We start from the raw sequence: 20750 nt of genomic DNA, 5'->3' as shown, positions 1-20750 counted from the left end.
TAACACTGTCTGACAAGATGGGTGAAAACTTTTGTTCAAACAAGCTTTCTGGAGGCTGAACGAATACTCAAAACACTCTTAAAATCTTCATTCAGAAGTAAAAACGATAAAAATAAGCCTTCTAAATACATACACCTTGGGATAAGCCCACCTGTATATTATACCTGCTTAGAAAGCTGCCTGCAAACTGCTGTACAATGCAAACAGCTGACAGGCTAAAATTTCTGCCTGCAAACTTAAAAAGGAAAGGGCCCCAATATTACTACATTAAAAATTAGTAAAAATTATAACTATAATGAAACTTATAGTGCTGGCCGCACTGTTATAACGTTATATAAGAACTTTAAACAAATAAATTATTTTTTTTGAGGAAAGCCGTCATTCAAAACACCTAAAAAATCGCAGAAATATGCCCAACTATTGCGTTGTGAAACATTGTTACACTGCTGGGATGTTACACTTTTGCACTGTCGATGTGAATAACCTCAAATACTTAGACTAATAATTTCCCACTCACTCTTCGAAATGAAAGCTTAAAATAGTTCTGTGCGACCCAAGCGCCAAACTCGCCACTCACTTACGTTGATTGCCAAAAATCCCAACGTTTCAAGTGAACGCACCCCCGCAAGCTGGGTGCGGGTAACAAAACGACTCCCACGTGCCGATTTGTCGTGTTCTTTGGCACTACCAAGAAAGGACCTTCATCTTGTTTTGCAATCAAACTTTCGACAAAATGCGAACTCTGTGTCTTTCTCCCTTCTCAGTCACTCTCCTAAACAATTCCCACGAACCATTCCTAAAATAAAACGCTACATGAGTCATCCCAATACAACGGCAAGTGCATATACCCTGTTTTACTAACAACCAAAAAAAAAGATCCTACAAATGACAACTACTACTCTGCGCAATGACCGATACCAACGCACGGTACGTCTGGGGCTGCCGACATAAAACACACCACCGCGGTCACACGGTGCTGCTGGCCGTCTCCGGGAGCGAGACAGCGAACACATGTTTCTTTAAAGGTTTATTTCAAGACGCATTTGAAAAACTGCCAATCTAGCCCAAGTGTACTTACCCGCACGCGGGTAAGTACATCGCTCTTCCTAAGGACGTGGTGTGCCTTCCCGAGCAACTGCTGCCGAGAACACCGGGAGCCCGCGCTGCACGTCAATCGATACGGGGTGAGAATCGTGCCAGGACTACGATAAGGCTCGCCCCCGTCTCTGCCCCATCGATTTTCATCGGCTCGCATCATTAGACCCGGTGACGGGTGCCTTCACTTCTGTGCGTCCCGGCAGGGGTTCGTTTGATTAAAACCACCGAGGGAGTATCGTCGCACCCGACGACGTTCTGCAGCACAACAAAACACCCGAGTCAGACGGGACGTGTTTGACATTTATGCTTTGTTTTCTTTCTCTTTTTTACCCACCCTTCCCCTCATCCAATCTGACTCCCGTGTTGGCTGGGCCTCCGGTTTTCAGGCCGGGCTACTCAGACGAATGAGCGCAAGTAGCAAGTCTTCCTCTGGAAGGTTGGGACGGTGCGCAGACAGCGCAACACGGAACGCCAACCTTCAAGGACCTACGTAGTAGAGATCGAAGTACTTGAAGTTGCCGTCACTTGAGCGGTGACGTGCAGCATGTTCGCACTGCCCGCTGTCTCTCCGCAGTTCCTGCACGTGATTGGAGTACCGTGCATGGACGTGCATTTTGCGTCCAATTTTTCCACACCCAAACTGACACGTCGACACCGGGCAGATGACGCGCTCCAAACGAGCCTTGTCGAGCCGGAACCGTCAGCGCTTTAAAGTCGACCTGATTGGACAACACTAAACGATTGCCTGTGTTGGGGCGGGGAATGTGTTCTCCGACATCCACGCCGATAGAGCGCAATAGAGTGAAGTTTCCCGGTAGTCCTGATGTGGAATCAGCTTTTCCCCCATTTGAGTACAAACCCTCAACGAAAAAGCCGAGCTCCAAAACAAAATGGGAAAATTTAATTTATGTTTATTTGCTCACGGAACACGCGAACGACCCCACTTCCACCCGACAGGCTCCCGGGTGGACGCGTCGTTTGCCGGGCGTGAAAATTGTGCTCAACCAAAGATGAGGAAGCGTCCTCGGCTAGCCAACAGAGGGGTTCTACTTTCCTGCAAACGGTGCTGTGAACAAGTGAACAATTCGCAACCCATCACGCGATGTACACGCGCACCCTTACAGATGGTTCGGAGCTGGTTGCTTCCCGGCCCCTTGATTCGGCGGCACCAAAACTCGATAATGCAATTAGCTACCGCTTTGTGCTTCGGTGCAATTTACGTTTGGACTGTCGGCCTGCTGCCAGCGGGAAAATGGCTACCTCCCTTTGCGCAGTTCCCTGCTGCGGAGTGTATAACCGGAAGAACCAAAATCAACAACTAGAGACACGCGCGCGCTCGCTAAACTCCTGTCACTCTCCTTCCATCTTTTTCCCCCAAAAAGTCGTCATGATGGTGCCCTTTTTAACGGTTGGAAAAGGTTTATGTTTTATTTCATTGCAGTACAGCGCAAAAGTACAGCAAGGGAGTAGTAGCAGTAGGTTGAAGTTGAAGTTTGAGTCTGCGGCTAGCCCGGAGGAGGTGTTGTGTGAAAATTAACTACACCAAAACCTGGCAACTCCTTCCCCCAAAACGCACGCCTGGAGTGAGTCTGACAGAGCACGCGATTTTACGACTGTCGTTTTGAGGTTTTGAGACGTGCGAGGGAGTAGAACTTTTCGACCAGACCAGCAAAAGGGACGCGAGGACGCGAAACGGAAAGCTGTGGCAGGCAACAACGACAACAAAAAAGGCAAGTACAATAAAAAGTGGAAACAACCAATGTCCCTGTCACCTGAAATGAAGCTATTGGAGTTGGAGTTGTTTCCAGCGATACGAATGGGGAAAATTGGCAGTTCATGATAAATTGCTTGCGTTTGAGCTCCCATCACGGGACCGCCCTTTTCCAGTGAAACCATTTTGTTTTGAAGAGGAAGAGGGGGGGCCCGACAACCGATTCCATATCATCTTACGACCCCATGGGTCGTCATATCATAAGAAACGCATCGATGGATAAATGGTTGACACTTGTGGGCACTGCTCACTGTGCTGTCCTTGTTTTTATTATTCGGGGGTTTTTGAACTTCTTCAACACCCGACCCAACCGAACAACCCCAAGCTGTCAACCATCCTGACCCGTCCAGGAGGGGCAGGTTTGGGTGGTTTTGCTTTGGGGTAATAGGAAATGCCATAAATTATAGAGTTCGTTAGCCAAAACACGCGTACCCGAGCATGGCGTTCTTCAGTTGATTGTTTCGCCGAAATATGATTGCCGTTCTTGGTGGATTTGTGTGCTCGACGAATTCCCATCCCGGAGACACGGTGTGAAAAATTGTTCGCGTTCGCTCGGGTTCGCTGGACCAGCGAACCAGTCTCCCGAGAGAGAAATGGCAAAAGAGAAAAACGAGAAAAGGTAGCAAGAAGTTTTTCGTCCCATTTTGCACGGGGAAAGTTGTCAGGATACTTGGGAGCTCCCTTGATAGCTTGTTATAAATGTTAAAATGTTCATTTTCTATTCACTGTCACGATGGTATCTCCCTGGGGAGGAGCTGTTCCAAACGAGTAGAGCATTTTTAAACATAATTTTTATCTTTTTTGGAAGCGAAATACAAACTATTTGCTTGCGTTTTGGCTACAAACGCTACTAAAAAACATACTTTTGTATTTGAATGTGCCCTGAAGGCTTTAAGAACCAGACAATATTGAAGTTGTTCTATCGTACGAATATCCTCCTTTAGATCAACAAAAAATTGGGTTTAGAACGCGAAAGGACGCTACGTCATGGACACAATATCGTTGCTTCATGCATCCATTGTACCTCCCAAATTGCATTGTTACGAACAAAAAGGTTCGACCGTTGGTCCACTGCCTTACATTCGTGCATTTCATCCCATCCCAGTCCGAACGTTGAGCAAACATTTCAGTCACTCGCTTTCGGACATCGCTCCACAACAGCCAACCCGTGACGTTCGCTGCTCAACAGAGTCCCACAAAAATCCAATAAATTGAACATGAAATCGATTGAGCATATTGCATGAGCATGTTCGGTTGCCGCCCTTTCCAATCCCTTGGACCGAATTCCTACCATCCACATCGACAAAGGACTGCTAAACCCATCGTCGTCTCCCTGCTGTCGGGCGGGATAACGAGCGGGAGAAATAATCGGTCTCATACAACTACTGACAATCCCGGAACCCAAGGTCGGGTCCCGACTGACGAAGGCGCTCAATGGAGATTTTGAAGGGATTTGGGAATTAATCACCTCAAAAGTGGAAATCTTTTCTCGGGACCTAGTTTTTTGTGCGTTGCCTCCTGCTTCGGCCATTTCATACCCAGCTGTTCTGTTCCCTCTATTACACGGTGCGAGGAGGGATTTTTTTTTTTTGGGTGACCAAAGGCTCAATACAAATCATTCGTAGCATGTCAACGCCGTCTAGAACTAGCTTCATCATCCTTGGAGCATGTGATCACGGGACAGAGGAAAAATAGCCGCCTTAGAACCGGAAAAGCGCAGAAACAGAGTACGTTTGGCTTGGTATTTAAGCTCTCTTCTTTAACCTTGCCTCTAACACGACAGGACGAGGACCAAAAAATCCTAACTCCTCAATCACGTTGCGTTGAAGCGGTCGAAAAAGGACGACCTCCAAGCAATTCTCGAGGGCAACCGACAAATCGAGGGTCGCGGTTACATCACGGCATTCTTCCGCTCCTTTCGCACAAAGCAGTTGTATTCAAACGTCTTCAAAGGCTAACCTACGTCTAACAATGCCTTTACCTTTGCCCAGCCAACCCGCCAACCGAACTAAGCACTAAGAGCATCGCGTTGAATAGACCCTCGATAAACCATCCAGCTACAACGAGTGTGTGTGTGGCTGTGTAATTTTCGGATCATTCTATACCACTCTACATCGAGACGGCTCTTCGAGCCTTCGGAGCTACATTGAATAGGATCTTCCCAAAAAATCACAACGATCCAACATTTGCGCCGTCATCGCTGCAAGCCGTCGTCGGAACGCTGCACACCTTGAACATCGTGAACGTGATTTTTTCCTCTCGCCATGATTATCATGAATAATTTCGAGTGGCTTCCCCATCGATCCCATCGATTCTGCGGTACCTCAACAGCAAACGGCGACGACGAGGACAGGATTACGCAGTGATTGGATTCAATTTTACGCCTCACCGAACAGCTGTCATCACCGTTCAGAACCAGCACCAGGCGGCGGTTGTCGTTGCGGAATAAGTTACGGGAACGAAAGGCGAAAAGGACGACACGCAGCCTCAATGTTACCCCTTTTTTTGCAACCAGGGAGTTTCATTCCATCCTCCGGAAATGAGACAGAGAGAGCAAGAGAACACGCGTGTGTTGTCTGTTTTTCTCCGTATTTATATGGAATGTTTTGAATAATTTGACAAGGCTCACCGCATCCCGAGTGAGGACCCTTAGGACGGTCTGTGCAGTCTTGGTGCCGAACGTCAAATAAAACCTCCCATTGCAGGGCTGAGATTCGTAACACGGGATACAGAACCATCGGCACAGATCTGTCCCAGGATCTGTTGTGCAAACAGATTAGCCTATCAAGGGCACAGGAATGTTTATTCCCCGACTTTTTAGGTTAATTTTCTGCCCAATAAAATTTAGCGATTAAAAGCGACGATGAACTGTGCGTGTTTACGGGTTTGGAGTGAAAATAACAATCTTTATTTGCTAAAGCGATTGCATCATTGAGCTGGAACAGGAGTGGAGTCGCAGCATCGCAAAGAAAGAATGCAATGAATAACGTAAAACTATGGCATTTTCGCTAAAGCAGAATAAACATGGAAAAAACTCTGCTGGAAATTTCAGGAGTATTCATGGAATGGAAGGAACGTGAAATGCTCGGTATTTTATGCAATTTGAATTCAAGTTTTAATTTTATAGTTAGAGCTTTATGAAACTACTGTTTTAGTGGGTTATCTATTCTACTCCAAACAGCATCATAACAGGATAGATTATTAGTGCATTGCTAAGTGCTTAAACACAATTACTACAGAACGTGGTCAAGAATCTTATCAGTGTATTATCCTGCAGGACATAAGTATTTTTTGCTGCTATTGCACAAACCATAAGTTTTTTAGTGACATTCGTAGGACAGGTTTTAGGTATATTTCAATAATATTTGTATCACATCTACAACAAATGAAGAATTACTCCCACTCTTGAAGAAGGAGTGGAAGTCACAAGTACATAATAACACGTGCACAATGCTCATACAAGAACTCTTACAATACTCATAATATTGATTGTTTATTTCAAGACACAAATTATACAAAAAACAATTTAAGAACTATCTCAAGTAAGGCAATGACAGTACAATGTCTTTACACTAAATATCTATAACTGCAATACGAAACTAATTTCAAAACCAAGCAACAACTTGACAGAAACTTGACAACTTGAAACTGGGACAAAACAGGAAATAAATGAACTCCCGTCAAAGAATACAGCCCATCCACAGCAAACAGTTTCACTCAAAAATAATCTAATATCACTTCCAGCTTTAACTTCACTTGCTTTGCCAACCTAACAGTGCCATTCGCAGGGCTAAAAACGTTCCCATGGTGCCTTCGTTACAAATCTCATCAAACGCATCGCATCCCAACGGGCAACCTTTATGCTCCTCGGCCCGAAGAAACAAAGAGCCTCCTCATGGGTTCCTCATTTTTCATCATCGTCCAAAAATGGCATTCCATGGCACAAACAAAGAGGCATTTGCCGATGCGATATTTCCCAGAATAACACCACCGTACATTTGGCTTGTGCGTTCTCGAGAGTGTTCTATTAATATTTTTCCAGCTTCCAGCTTCCTCCACTTCAAACGGTTGTATACGCTGCTCTTAGCACAGCGTACCTGCGGTGAACACTTACGTCTACGGTGGCCTAATTTTTGAACCATTTTCAGAAACATGACTCGTACGTCTCGAATCACTTCAAATCCTGCCCGGTAGCGAGGCATTATTTTCTTTACGGAAAAAGGAGATGAAGATTAACCATTTCGCAAATAGGCAAAAAGAAACAAAAAAATGGTAAGGAAAATAAAGCGATTGCGAACACATTTCATTGCCACCTTTGCGCTGGCCGCTGCTCTGAACGATAGCATCAGCGCAAACGGAGGAGGTCCCGCGTTTGAGAGTTTAACCGTAGTACATTCCACCCGTAGCTCTCAGGCTTCCGTTTGCGCTCCGGCCCTCGGGGTTATTTTTGGCAAAGGACTCCAAAAGGCGTTCTCCCTGTATGAGTGTGTGTGTGTGCGTTGGTGAAATAAACAGGACGGCAAAGAGGACGGCCCGACCCGGTTAGGGAAAAACGCACATCGCACATCGGCGATGCTGCTGCGAAGCAAAATCTATTGCTTTCATCGGGAGAACGATTTATGCGTTCGCTTCTGGTCCATAAATATAGCCATTATTTACGACTGGTGATTGCACTGACGATCATAATTATCGTAATTGTCTGAGCCGGTCTGCCGCCGCCGCCCGCCCGCTTGGATGCGAAAGAAAAGGCCCTGGAATGGAGGGATGAAACTTTCCGCTACCGCGTTTCCGCTATTCGTGCGAGCCCGGGAGCTGTTACCGCTGCAGCTGTTGGTGCGGTATACGGCCTAACGCACGTTTCCGCAAGGCTGCGTAGATTATTTCCAACATTAAGATCCTTGCCTGTGTGCGTTTCAGGGGCCAGTGTCTGGGCATATAAATATAAAATGTATTATCTTTATTTTCACTTTCTCTGCCACTTAAGAGCTGTGGGAGAAATCGCTAACACCACGAAGCTCTAAGAGCGCCGCGTGTTGGAGTTTGGGAAATTACCTTCCGTAGGATCCGCATCCTAACGTCAGCGTAACGGTTCGGGCAGGCGGATGGAACCAAAATGACGCAACAGAACCCGGCCACACTCAGTGGAATAAATAATTAATGAATCATCGACATCGGCTTTAAGCTTGCACTTCGCCTCCGACAGCCGGAAAGAGGGTAAACTCCGACAAGCCCAGCAGGAAATAGCAGGCATCCTCGGACGGCAGCAAACCTTGGGCTAAATTGATGAACTTTAATTACGATTGCGGACCCCCCCTGCAGGATCGGACTAGACCAGGAGCAAGCAAAAAACAACGCAAACTGGGAAAGAAAGCCAATTGGAACACAGCAGAAGGTTTGTTTTTAATTCCCAAGCTAGTTTTAAAAATCGATAAGCTCTTTCACTGTATAACTGCAGTAGAAAGCAAAAGAGCCGTTCACATCGTTTACGTATCAGTTGCATCGGCAGATTAGAACTCTTGCACAATGCCGGTTTGGTACCCATGGGAAATAGTGCAGGATTCTCCATTCTACCTGCTCCTGATGCAAAGCTCAAGACAAAACGAAATATACAATTCTCATTAGGATGAAGAAAATAAAACCTTCCAAGTCATGCTCATGCAGACCTGGATGTGCTTTAGAAATCCTGCATGCATCCTGCCGAGCGATGCTGAAATCAAACCAGAACGTATCCTTAAAGATGTTTAAAGCTCAGCGTATTAACGTGGAAAACCTCAGACAAAGAAATAGAATCAAAAGGGATGCTTAAGCATGCCAACCGAAAAGAAACCCCGGAGGATTCGTTCGTTGGAGTTAATTGTCTTTAATGAGCCAACCATATCAACCGATCGAGCGACCAGCAGCGTGCAAGGCCAGCCGCGTTTTCTCGAGGAACTCCATTTACATTGAAACAAAAGACCCGCAGAAGAAATCGATGAAAAACCAGCGGGAAAAAGAAATGGAGAGAGCAACAACAACAAAACACATTACATCCTTTGAAACAGGTGTTCTGACAAGGGTACTGCGCACGGCGATCCTGCTCCTCCGTTTCCCCTCATCCCGGTGCATCGCTGGCAAGAGATCCCAGGCTTTAGCCCATTGAAAAAGTAATTAATTTTTACTGGCCCTTTCCTTTCCCTTTTCGGACTGCTCGGGCCTGCTCGTTGCCGGCCATTTCCGAGGAACGGGGCACGGTAAGCATACATAACAGCCGCCGTACCTCGATCCTTGGTCCAGTGTCCTTGTTGCGCTTCTCGAAAAACGGTTTCATACAGTCGCATTCTCTACTAATCCTTATTTTGGCAGCCTGAGTGTGTGTGTGTGTGTATGTGTTGGTACACATACAAGTTGTACGGGATGTAATGAAGATACCTTTGCCGTCGCTCAGTAGGATAACATCTGACTTATCGCACCTCGCCCGTACACAGGTACACAGGGCCACTCTTGCGCACGGTCTTGTCTGGACCCTTTTCCCGTACAGCACCCACCGACCCATCCGATACGATCGAAACCAATTTCGACCCGTCGGAAACCCGGCGTGTGACCGGGTCCATCCGTGTCGCTCTGGAAAAGGCGAACTTTTTAGCACCACCAGAGTGTGTGTGTGTGTGTTTGAGGACGAAGAAAGACAACAACAAAAAAAGGTTCTGAGGCTTCAGCGGTGTTCGCTTTCCGGGAAGTGTCAAAGCGGTCCTCGGAGAGGCGTTGGACGCCAACACGCCCGGGAGCTGTCCCCGAGAGGCGCTGTCCGGCAGCCGCCGCTGGGTGAACGGTCGATCGTTACGACGCGATAAAGATATTTAAACAAATTGCTCACAGTAATCTCGTTCGCCCGGCTCGTTGATGCTGCCAGTGTCACGTGTTGCCGGGCCGATTACCGAGGCAGAAACTATTCGGTGACAAATTAGATTAGAAGCGCGCTACGGGTAATCCAGCACCCGGTCAAAATGTTCGATGGAACATGTGTTAATCGGTTGTGTTGGGATGGGATGGAAAGGTTGGGCGAAGGTGGCAAAGAGCTGTAGCCTAATGGGCAGAACGTGTACAAACAGGGGGGCAGTAATCGGTTAATGAAGCATGGTAGTGATTCCTGGAGAAACAAAAAAAAAACTGATATCAGCTCGGAATTGGGAGGAGTTTCTGATCGAGATGGGATGTTTAGTAAATGGGAAAGTAAACATGTGTATCAATTTAGGAAATACGCTTTGTTCATTACTAATTTTACCATTATTGGGGAGGTTATTACATTTCTACAAGTTTTTGATGTTGAGTTTGATATCATGTTTACATGGTAGCATTCTTCACCAAACAAATCTCACAAAAAATAGCCACACATAGTTTACCAATTCATTTGATACACACTCATTTAAAAGAAATAAGTTCGTCTATGCTAGAATGCTATCACATTTTGATTACATCACTAGCTATAGAACCACTCAAGTAATGTTAAAAATAATGTAAACATTTTCGATTTTTAGTACACAATAGTAAAGATCCAAAAGAGTGGCTCTCAACTGTCAATTTAATACGGAAAAAACAACATATTGAATGTATCATATTCACAGTTAGACAAGTAAGATGTTCTAATTTAGTAAGTATTTATCTCCAATGTTCATACTAGCTCTTACTATCTTATTCCTTCTTGGGCATCAACAGTTCTAAGCAAGTCCGCCATATTGAATGGTAATGCATTTGACAGCTGTCAGTTTTCCTACTACATTTACAATTATTAGCTATCAATCAACCATATGATGTACTAGAAACTGACAGCTCAAATACCCTCCCCAGTGCATTCAGAATAATGTACTAAGTGTTGAAATTTAGAATTCCACAACAAATTCCTTGTATCAGTCAATTCTTCAATTTTTATTTTGCGTTCCAAGAAAGAATTCTGAACTGTAAGCTGTGCAAACATACCGTCTACCAAATAGGTACACCATCGTGTGACTAAGCTCATGCCCTCTGATGCTACAAACTTAATATTATCCTCTCTCCACGACCGTCTCCAAACAATCGCAGCACGTTCCATGCATAAAGTCACCTCACAATGGCAAATGTAAATATCGCCGTGTTGTTTGCGGTATGTTGTCATTGTATACATTGTCGGGTTCGATGGAAAACCAACCCTCCGGGACCACGTGATACCATGGATTGGCGAACACATCTTCCCACCTGGAGTCAACAGCCACCGTGTAGTGTACTCGTTCTCTCTCTCCGAGACTCCTACACCTGCAAGCGCTTGAGCATCTTCGGTGCCGCTTGAGCATCTGTCTGACGGTGCCTAAGCCCATGCTCCAGCGGCACCATAAACAGACCCATTGCAGCCGACTTCATTTTGCAATTCATTGAAAATTTATTCCAACCATAAATCGAATTTATTTATTTCCATGTATATTGATTTACCCTCACTCAATGTGTGTGTGTGTGTGTGTGTCGATCGTTCCATTTTCAAAGAGCTACGGGGATCACGGTACTGGGAATCGATTTCCTTGAGCTTCGCACACGAGCCACTCAAAGGAAGCTACACCAATGCGCCAGGTGAAACGGTCCACGGGCACGGGGAAATTGAAATTGCGAGTGCCAGACCGAAAATCATACTAAATACTGATGGGAACAGGAAAACAACAAATCAAAGTACCTTCACGGCGAAGAAGAAGAAGATGAGGGAAAAATCAAATATCCCACCAACCACGGGTATCGAATAGCACGCCCCGAAGCCTAAAACAGATTCGGCAGTCACGTCTCGTCGGCAGCTTTTTATCACCATCAGCAGCAGCGCCGCGTGTCACGCTGGCGAAGAAGCATTTCCATTCGCTCCATTACCCCCGGCAACGGTCACATCGCTATGGAGCAGAGCTTTTCTGAAGCATTGCCCACCAGCAGAAGAAAGATCACAGGAGACTTGCTCTGCGAACGACGTGCGCCATGAACGGTACGACAAAAAAAAGTGCCAAAAATCTTGCAGATATTGGAACACCTTAGGCTCCAAGCAAAAAAAACCCAACAAATCAAACAAACAGATTGAAAAAGTTGAAGAAAACGGAATCAGTCAATAAAATTTCCGCAAATCTCAATATCAATGTCGCATCTGTCTCGCTGGTACTGGAATTTGGTGGAGTCCTTCTTGATGGTCTCGCCGAGCATTGGGAGATGGATGTAAAAAAACGCGATTCTGTACACTTCCGTATTTACCAAGGCACCACAAACGTGCTGCCCCGGGTTCCTCCCTGCAAACCCCGAACAAACGCACCCGGAAGTGTAAATGGACTCTCCATCTTCCCTTGGTGCCTTGCCGAAGGGTAAGGTGGTAGAATTTCAATTTAGGGCGTGACACGGTATTAAATTCGACCGCAAACGTCGGCACATTTCGAATCACCGTAGCGAAGCTGTTTGATTGCCACACAGCAACAAAAAAACAGGAACACGAACTCCATTCCCGCACAACTTTCACTTTCGTTGCCTTCGCCACTTGCTCCATCCGTCTACTCACACCCGCAGGACACACAAAGGAATATAAATGTGGCTCAGTGTGCTCGGGGCTCCACTCCTTTATAAACACGTAGATATCCTGCTGTACAGACGCCGAAGCTTTCGCTTCTTTGTGTCTCGCAGTTGGCTGCGCTTTAAAATACATCACCATGGGAGTTGGCAGCGAGGCTCACTGTGTGTCTGTGTGTGTTTAGATCGTAGGAGGTAAAGAATCGTTTCCTTTTGTTCTTTTCGCCGCTGGGCTGTTCCACCGGACACACCCAGAAAAATCGGGTGGGGAAGCCTTTACGCGGTAGCTCCATAATAAAAAAAACGAGGAGCTACGAAACACCCCAACTTCTAAACAAAAACCCAGCGCAGGCAGATGGCGCTACCGAGGAGGAGGAGGATGTGGGAGTGATAACAAAAAAAAGGATAACAGAAAAAGGATACCCACTGCCCCATCCAACGAGGATCTGCGCACGGGGACGGGGGCTACGGTAATGTTGCGATATAAATAATTCATGACCTCCCTGCAAGCCTCAAGAAAGGGGAGCGAGCGAGAAGCCTTCCGTAAAATGGTCGTGAAAGGCCAATCGTGGAGTGGTATTTAAAGAATGTAATAAATACAAACCTCTTTCTTCCTGATGCTACTGCTGCTGCTACTACTGCTGATGCTGCTCCTTCGTTTTTATGCCCTCTCTCTCTCTCTTTCACTATCTCTCTCTCGCGCGCTGAGGTGACTTTAAGTAGCTCTCCGCTCCCTGGTAGTAGCACCCGCACGTCGCATTAGTTCTTATCTTTTTCGCCCTTGATTGTCAGTCCGTCAGCCCGGAACTTTGGATGGTCATTCAGAAACAGTGCCCGCAATCAGCATGCTTTCGTTGCTTGCCCTCATCTTGCCTCAAACTGGAACAGTCCTGGCGAACTTTAGGCGCTCACCCAATTGAGCCACTCCCTTTCGGTTGGGTGGTTCACTCCCGTAACTATCTGCTACTCCCCCCTCTCCTTTTCCACACCACACAAACAAACCAAGGGTGGACACACTTCCGGAATGATAAAGAAGGTATTTTCGACACACTCTGCCCACGCCGACAAATCACCGTCCCCGATCGGTTCGGTTCGGTTTGTTCGTTCGTTTGGGTCTTTGCTGGACTGGGTTGGTTTGCTGGATGGCCCCAATTTGTACGCTTTCCGGTTCAGCGAACCACGGTTTCGGAGGATTCGAGGACGCTTTCAATCCGCTTGCTCCAGAGTTTGCCGAACTACACGAAATTCGAAACCAGACGAAAAACCCGCACCGGAACGGCCCTGGACACGCCTACACACCCGAAGTCGCTTGCCTGGGGGTCACCGTTTAAAGCTGGCCCTGGGCTGGAGCAAACCAACTGCAACTGCTACTGTTCCACGGCACTCCGTTCGGCCGTAGTCATGGATGCAGCGTGGAATAGTTTACACTTCAATTGTTTGTTTTTCGTCCATTACAGTAGTAGCTGGAGGAGTTTGATTTGCTTTGGCACAACACGACACACACACAGCAAAAATCACACCCAACGAACGTTACGAACCGTTTATTATCGACTCACTTGGCACTGACCCTTCAGCGGATGAATTTGGCAGTTTTCAATGATTGCTTTCGGTGGTTTATGCTGACTAAACAATTGTAGGTACTGTTTTTCTTCTATTTCTTTTTTTTGTTCTTCTTCACGCACACACACACAGCTAGAACGATTCACATCGCGCTTGTAGGCTTTAATGCAGCGAAACTGGGATGCGCCCTACGTTACGGTTCCGGTGACTCCGCAGCGCAAAACCACACCGACCCAATATTATGAAACATCCAGCTCGAACTAATCTTCGCTCTCTCGGAGCATCGGCTGTTTAGCGTCGCAGCAGCCTTCGCCTTTCGGGATGGAAGCGTATACACACTCACACTCACACAGCACCATCTCTCCGAATATCCTTTTGTCACCTGCTTGCGCCTACATTGACAGATGGGAGAGCAAGAGAGTCTCACAGCGCAGGAGACGGGAGAGCGTACGAAGGCCTTCACAACGGTTCAAGTAACTGGCACTGGGACGGACGATTTTACTGTCGGGAAAATCGGGAAAAACGGCGACGACTCCTCTCGGGATGCAAAGCTGACCCGCCACATCGCACTCTTTTCTCTCTATTTTCGAACACGCACACAAAAACGTGCTTTTATCTGTTTCTCTTTCTTGCTTGTTAAAGTTACTTCCCCCCGTCTCCTTCCCGCTTTGTTGCAGCGCACAAAAGCCGAAACAAGGAACCTTTTCTGTTTTTGTTGTGCATGAGGGAACACCACATAAAAGACCCTTTATTCAGGCTGGTTCCTTTTGTGTTGTTCTCCCTTCCGTTATTCTGACTGTACGCTGCAGTAATAACGAGAAACTGAGAAAAGGAGGGAAAACCAATCCCTTTGCTGTTCGAAACTCATCCCTTCGTGTGGTTTGTGTCCTGGCTAGGTTGATCCATTTTTCGCCCTGTTTTGCTGTACGCGAACGACATCCGAGTTTCCCCTTATTAGCATCCGCGAAAGGATGAATGAATCGAAGAGTCGTATTTTCGTCGGGGTAGAAGTTTCGTTAAGTATTTCTTCCGTAGTTTGTTGGATACATTCATGTCCTTTTCGGTAGGAGAGGGCATTTACTCGCGGTTGGTTTTTTGGTGGGGATGAAACATTTCAACATCAGAAATGAACGCTTAGGGGAAAGCCAAAGGATACATTTTTCTATCCACCTAAAGGTTTAACTCTATGTCCTACTATTAGAGAAAACATCTTAAAATAAAATAAAATTAATTACTTTCACAAGAGCATCTGTTACCTCTACAAAGTGACTCAGCAAATGCAAATTAGGTATAAAAACATGAGTTACTATAAATAAATTGATGGAAGCGAGGTAATGCAGCATGTAATGATTACAATGTTAAGTTAAAAACAGGATATTATAACAGATTGTTTTCCTTATTTACATTTAGGACCCATTACAAGTTGTCGATGGCACCATTTTAGGCTTTCAATAGTCTAATGCTGCCCGAGGATCAAAATTTGGAAAGATCTGGTATATTGCAGCGTCAGCTCTTACAATATCAAAAGGTACGGTATGTCCCTCTATATCAAAGATTTGATATCCGTTTAATTTGCACTAATGAGGGGCTATCCTTATATAAAGTCACGCTCACAAGGGAGGATAGGGTGTACCTTTCAGTAGCACAATAACACATGCTCCACAAATGCCATAACAGAAGCAGCGACAATATCGGGGAGCGGACTAAGCGGCTTCGTGAGGTTGCGATCTTTCAAAGGGCACGAATTTTTAGCAGGAGGCGGATAATACACAAACTAATAGGTTTCGAAGTCCGTCGAGCACGAGGAGACTCCACCACTCGCAGCATGATTTATGGTTGAAGTTTGTAAAAGTTTATTGGTGAATCCAGCAACCTCGTTTAGACTAGAAGTGTATTCCTCCTGGCGTTACATAACAGCGATAAAAGAGCGCGAAAAGAATCAAATGTTTCCATAATTTAAGATGGTATCCTGCCTAAGAAGCCCTTATAAGCCGTCAGTTTAGGTGGGTACGCCTTGCATTAGAGAAGCCGAAGTTGAGCTTTTTTTAATATAACTTTTTTGTTATTTTCCTTGAAGAATATTAGTTTTGTGTATTTGAAATTAATTTCATAGTTGAAAATACATTTGACCAAAACGCTTGTTCAGTGTGATCACCTTCAAGTCTAAGTTGTTCCTTAGAGGATCACGCATGTTATAAAATTAGTTTTAAAAACATTATTGATATATTTTTGTTCAAGAGATTTACTAGGTTCTATGTCTGAATTATTTTAGCTCAAACATCTCAAAATTAGCTAGCACAAGATGCAACCTAAAATGGCCAGATAGATGATAATTTTGATGAGCACTTCCTCCAATATCGACTATTACTAGTAATAGTAGACAGAAGTTCGAAACGTCGTGATGCCACCTTCAACACGCCAAATACAAATGATAGGCCTTCTGAAAAAAGAGCAATGACAATGACGCTGTACGCGATCATAGCATCTGATTAATCTGCCTATCTTCTCTTTATACAAACAACAAACTTTCTGCAAGCACATCTCAGAGTCCAGTCAATGGATTGTTCCTGCATATACCAGTTACTACTGAACCGTTTGTTTGTCTGGCTAATGTCTGTCGCTGCAACTCGAGCCAGATCTGTTGTGGAATTTCCTTATTCAACGATAAGATTTGACATTATTGTTTCAAAACAACTCTTTTGTACGATGCAGTACACTGCAGCACACATTTGTAGTATTTGTGATTGATTCATACTTCAACACTAATACAATTGTGCCCTGGTCAGTGATTGTTGTTGCCCTGCTCGGTTTGTTTGTGAGCATACTGGGCATTCCCTTGTTTAGTATCAACATTAAACGTATAGAGGTGTCATTCGCACGATCACACGATCAGCCACTTGATGACAGGGTAGTCAAACCCCAGTGCTTGCGTAATGTATTTTTGAACATTTAATATTGAATAATCAGAACAAAATATGGCATAGATTCTTTAAGTAGCCTTTTGAAAGATGTGCCATGTTCAAATCTGGAAGGTTCAATCAGGTTCTAATAAGATTGTCAAATTAGCTAATCTTAGAAGAGTTTAATCAAATCAGAAGCGAAATACGATCAAAAGTATATGGAGAAACCAATAAATAAATCAAATCAAACAATACATTATATCTACATGCTGGAAAAAGTGATAATGTAAGCGTTGTACATACATTACTACACATTTTGTTCATACGGCTGTAATCAGTTTTCACTGTTACGGGAAAAATCGATCAACTTGCCAGCGCTATATGACCTTTCGCCATCCATTAGATCTACTCATTAGACAAACAAGCCGTCCAAATCCAAGTTTTTTTTAAATGTTTTTAAGATTTATTATGAGTATAATAGTTATATAATACGAAAATATGTGTTCAGCACTTTTATAATTTCAATTGGTAAACTTGTTAAATATTACAAATATTTCTAGTTACGCTCTCCTCCCAGAGTTTTACATCTCTGGTCAAGACAGCTCACAACATGGGCGCATAGCGAGTGTGAATCAGTAAAGATGACCGTACACACTTACACCGACACTTTACTTGTCTATCCCTTCCCGATGCCTACCCAAACGTACGTCATCACTCAATCACTTCTCTACGATCTTCTTTCGCAGAATTGCGGCGCTTACATGTGTTCGTTACACCGCGAGTCCATTCCAAAAAGCTGAACGAATATAAATGATCATGAGCTTCGTTGCGGCATAACGTTCACGGAGTTACATCGGTGAAGTTGACCACAGCGAGACTCTGCTAGGTAAGGCTGCGCACATGATCGTACATAATCTAGAAGTGATTGTGAAGGAAGTGTGTTTTGTTATTGTGATGTGATATCTCGCATTCTACGTTCACTCAAGCATATCCTAATCGGATAGTGTGTGTGACAAACCCGATGCGCCAGTGTTACACACCGTGTTCCGGTAAACCTTGAACTCATCTGCTCACGGGCCCGTACGGGCCTATCAACGTGAAGGCTATAGGGGTCATCGGGGGAAACCGTACAAACAAAACCACCCAGTTGTTGTACAATCGTTGATAACCGTGACATCAATGACACTGCTGGGGCTGATGTTATTGAACAGCAGAATTAAACACCAACAACACACTGTGTTCTGCACTCTTTCGCCCACAGAATGAATCGTTTGCTCGTCAGTGCACTTTTGGTGACGGTTTCGGTTGCCCTCGTCCACGGTGCTACCGTTGCGAGCGGGCCGAACAAGAAGCTGAACATTCCCGCATTCAACAATGCGGGAAAAACTGTCGGCGTTGAGGTATGGCGTGTGGAGAACTTCCAGCCGGTCGTCATCCCGAAGGCAGAGCATGGCAAATTCTACACCGGTGATTCGTACATCGTGATGAACGTGAGTGATAACGACCATGCCCCGATGCAGGTGATAAGAAACGGAGGTTTTTATTGATGATCTATGTTGTCCTTTTGCCGCCCCAATTTAGACGAAGGAGGACAAAAAGAAGGTCAAGACGCACGACATCCACTTCTGGCTCGGCACGAAAACTACCCAGGATGAGGCCGGTTCGGCCGCGATCCTGTCCGTGCAGCTCGATGATCTGTTGGGCGGTTTGCCGGTACAGCACCGGGAAGTGGAGGGCACCGAGTCGGACCTTTTCCTCAGCTACTTCAAGGGCGCTGTCCGCTATTTGGAGGGTGGCGTTGCCAGCGGCTTCAAGCACGTAACCACCAACGATCCCGGTGCGAAGCGGCTGTTCCACATCAAGGGTACGAAGAATATTCGCGTCCGCCAGGTCGAGCTGGCCGTGTCGGCCATGAACAAGGGCGACTGCTTCATACTGGATGCGGGTCGTGAAATCTACGTGTACGTCGGTCCGCATGCGGGTCGCGTCGAGAAGCTGAAGGCGATCAACTTTGCGAACGATCTGCGCGATCAGGATCATGCCGGCCGGTCGAAGGTGCACATTGTGGATGAGTTTTCCACGCTGACCGATCAGGAGAACTTCTTCACGATTCTGGGCTCCGGTTCGCCGACCCTGGTGCCGGATCAATCCACCGCACCGGCCGATGCTGCATTCGAGAAGACGGATGCTGCCCGCGTTCAGCTGTACCGTGTGACGGACGCCAAGGGTAAGCTGGCAGTGGAACCGATCACCGAACGGCCGTTGAAGCAGGAGTTCCTGAAGCAGGAGGACTCGTTCATCCTGGACACTGGCAGCGGTCTGTACGTGTGGATTGGCAAGGGTGCGACGCAGCAGGAAAAGACGCAAGCTCTGGCCAAGGCACAGGAGTTCATTGGATCGAAGAAGTATCCGGCCTGGACGCCGGTCGAGCGGCTGGTGCAGAACGCGGAAACGGCTCCGTTCAAGCACTTCTTCCAGACCTGGCGTGCTGCCGGCTCGAACCAGTCGCGTTTGGTGTAAGTAGAAGTTTGGTGTTGAGTTGCTGACTGGCGTAGAAAATGAGATTGTTTTTTTAGAGAAATACATGAGATAATGTACAAAATGATGAAAGACGTGTTGATTGTAAACTCTTTAAACAATCCGAATAAACACATTTGAAGTCTTAAAAAAAACACACAGAGAAACTACGTAATGTTTCACTCAGTCAATATTTGGTCACGTTTGAAGCGTCAGTTGCAGATTAATTGATGTCAATTATTCCTACCGGTAAATGGTTCTATTATCGTTTCCTCCAGCATGCCCGAAGCGAAATGTCATTGACTTAATTATACCGCCATATCTTAGAACGTAGTTAAATTGAACCTATCTGCGACCTTTAGAAGCTGCCTTTAAGGCAAACGATCACTATAAAGCTTTTGTTTACAACGCCAATAATTGTAGCATTGCTAAAAAGTTAAATGTAAAGTTGACGTATTTTACACACATTTACTGACTTATCCGGATTTACACATATTTTGCTTCAAATGAAGACGCTTCTTTAGTCGTAAATTTTAAAACGTTGGAAGATTTTAAAAATAATCGTTATTCAATGTCATAATTTGATTGTCAATGCATTTCAAACTAGCTAGTCTATTTGTTCTTAATTATATCAAATGCTCTTTATTTATTATCTTATCTATTATAAAAAGTTTTAATCTTTTTCATCATTTTGATCATTTTTGAACCTATTTAAACGTCTTCTAGATGAGCTTTCATTGCATAAAGTGCAGCAATTTGTTACGAAAAGTGAAGAAGTAATTAGAGAAGAACACTATTATTCATTACTTATGCTACTCTTGACATGGAAACATGATTTACATCATTTCCTTATCTTTTTCTTTTATTCAACTATCTATTTTTTTGCAACAATATTCAAAGATGGTATTTCATACTTTAATTGTTTACAGAAATCAATAATCACTCAATTTATATTTTATGCATAAATTTATTTCAATAAATCTGTTTTATAAATAAAAAAAACATGTACATTTCGTTATTAAAATATCATCATTTTATTAAACGATCTATAATTTATCATTATTGTGGATTATTATTTATTCTTATGGACAGTCGTTTCCACCAAAATTCGAAGGCTCTAAGGCATTAATTTTTGACAATTCTCATACATTTTTAAATCTTACTCACCTATTTTAGTATGTACAATAAGTCAAAAAATTTTTACTCTCGTTGGAATTGCTAGGATCATGCAAAATTTACATGCTGGCATTTACATTTGATGAATTTCAGTAAATTTATAGGAATTGTAATTTTACATGACAAAGACACAACAAAACTTGTGCGATTGTTTGTTAAGGAATACAATTGATTAAATTATTAAGACGTTATTT

General features: G+C 44.7%; 2 protein-coding genes across 2 annotated transcripts in view; one reads left to right on the top strand and one right to left on the bottom strand.

Annotated features, from left to right (window-relative positions):
* Positions 1-14627, bottom strand: part of LOC120957660 (insulin-like growth factor-binding protein complex acid labile subunit) — a 32887-nt gene extending 18260 nt beyond the window's left edge. Inside the window, exon 1 of the mRNA XM_040379970.2 lies at positions 13008-14627. The gene's annotated coding sequence lies outside the window, so the exon portion shown is untranslated. The remainder of the gene's footprint in view (positions 1-13007) is intronic.
* Positions 14628-17620: 2993 nt separating this feature from the next.
* LOC120955807 (gelsolin-like) lies at positions 17621-19473 on the top strand. The gene is made up of 3 exons (XM_040376985.2): positions 17621-17749; positions 18125-18353; positions 18445-19473. The coding sequence occupies exons 2-3, from the start codon at positions 18126-18128 to the stop codon at positions 19381-19383; spliced, it is 1167 nt and encodes a 388-aa protein (XP_040232919.2). The 5' UTR covers positions 17621-17749; position 18125; the 3' UTR covers positions 19384-19473.
* Positions 19474-20750: the final 1277 nt, after the last annotated feature.

The sequence above is a fragment of the Anopheles coluzzii genome, chromosome 3, assembly GCF_943734685.1.
Source record: "Anopheles coluzzii chromosome 3, AcolN3, whole genome shotgun sequence".
In the NCBI taxonomy this organism is placed as follows: Eukaryota; Metazoa; Arthropoda; class Insecta; order Diptera; family Culicidae; genus Anopheles; species Anopheles coluzzii.
The sequence above is the reverse complement of the archived record's forward strand: the minus strand, read 5'-3'. Positions and strand labels throughout refer to the sequence as shown.

Coding starts and splice junctions, on each gene's coding strand:
- LOC120955807 (XM_040376985.2), top strand. CDS start 18,126: ATGAATCGTTTGCTCGTCAGTGCACTTTTGGTGACGGTTTCGGTTGCC. Junction 18,354..18,444: donor ATTCGTACATCGTGATGAAC/GTGAGTGATAAC, acceptor GCCCCAATTTAG/ACGAAGGAGGACAAAAAGAA.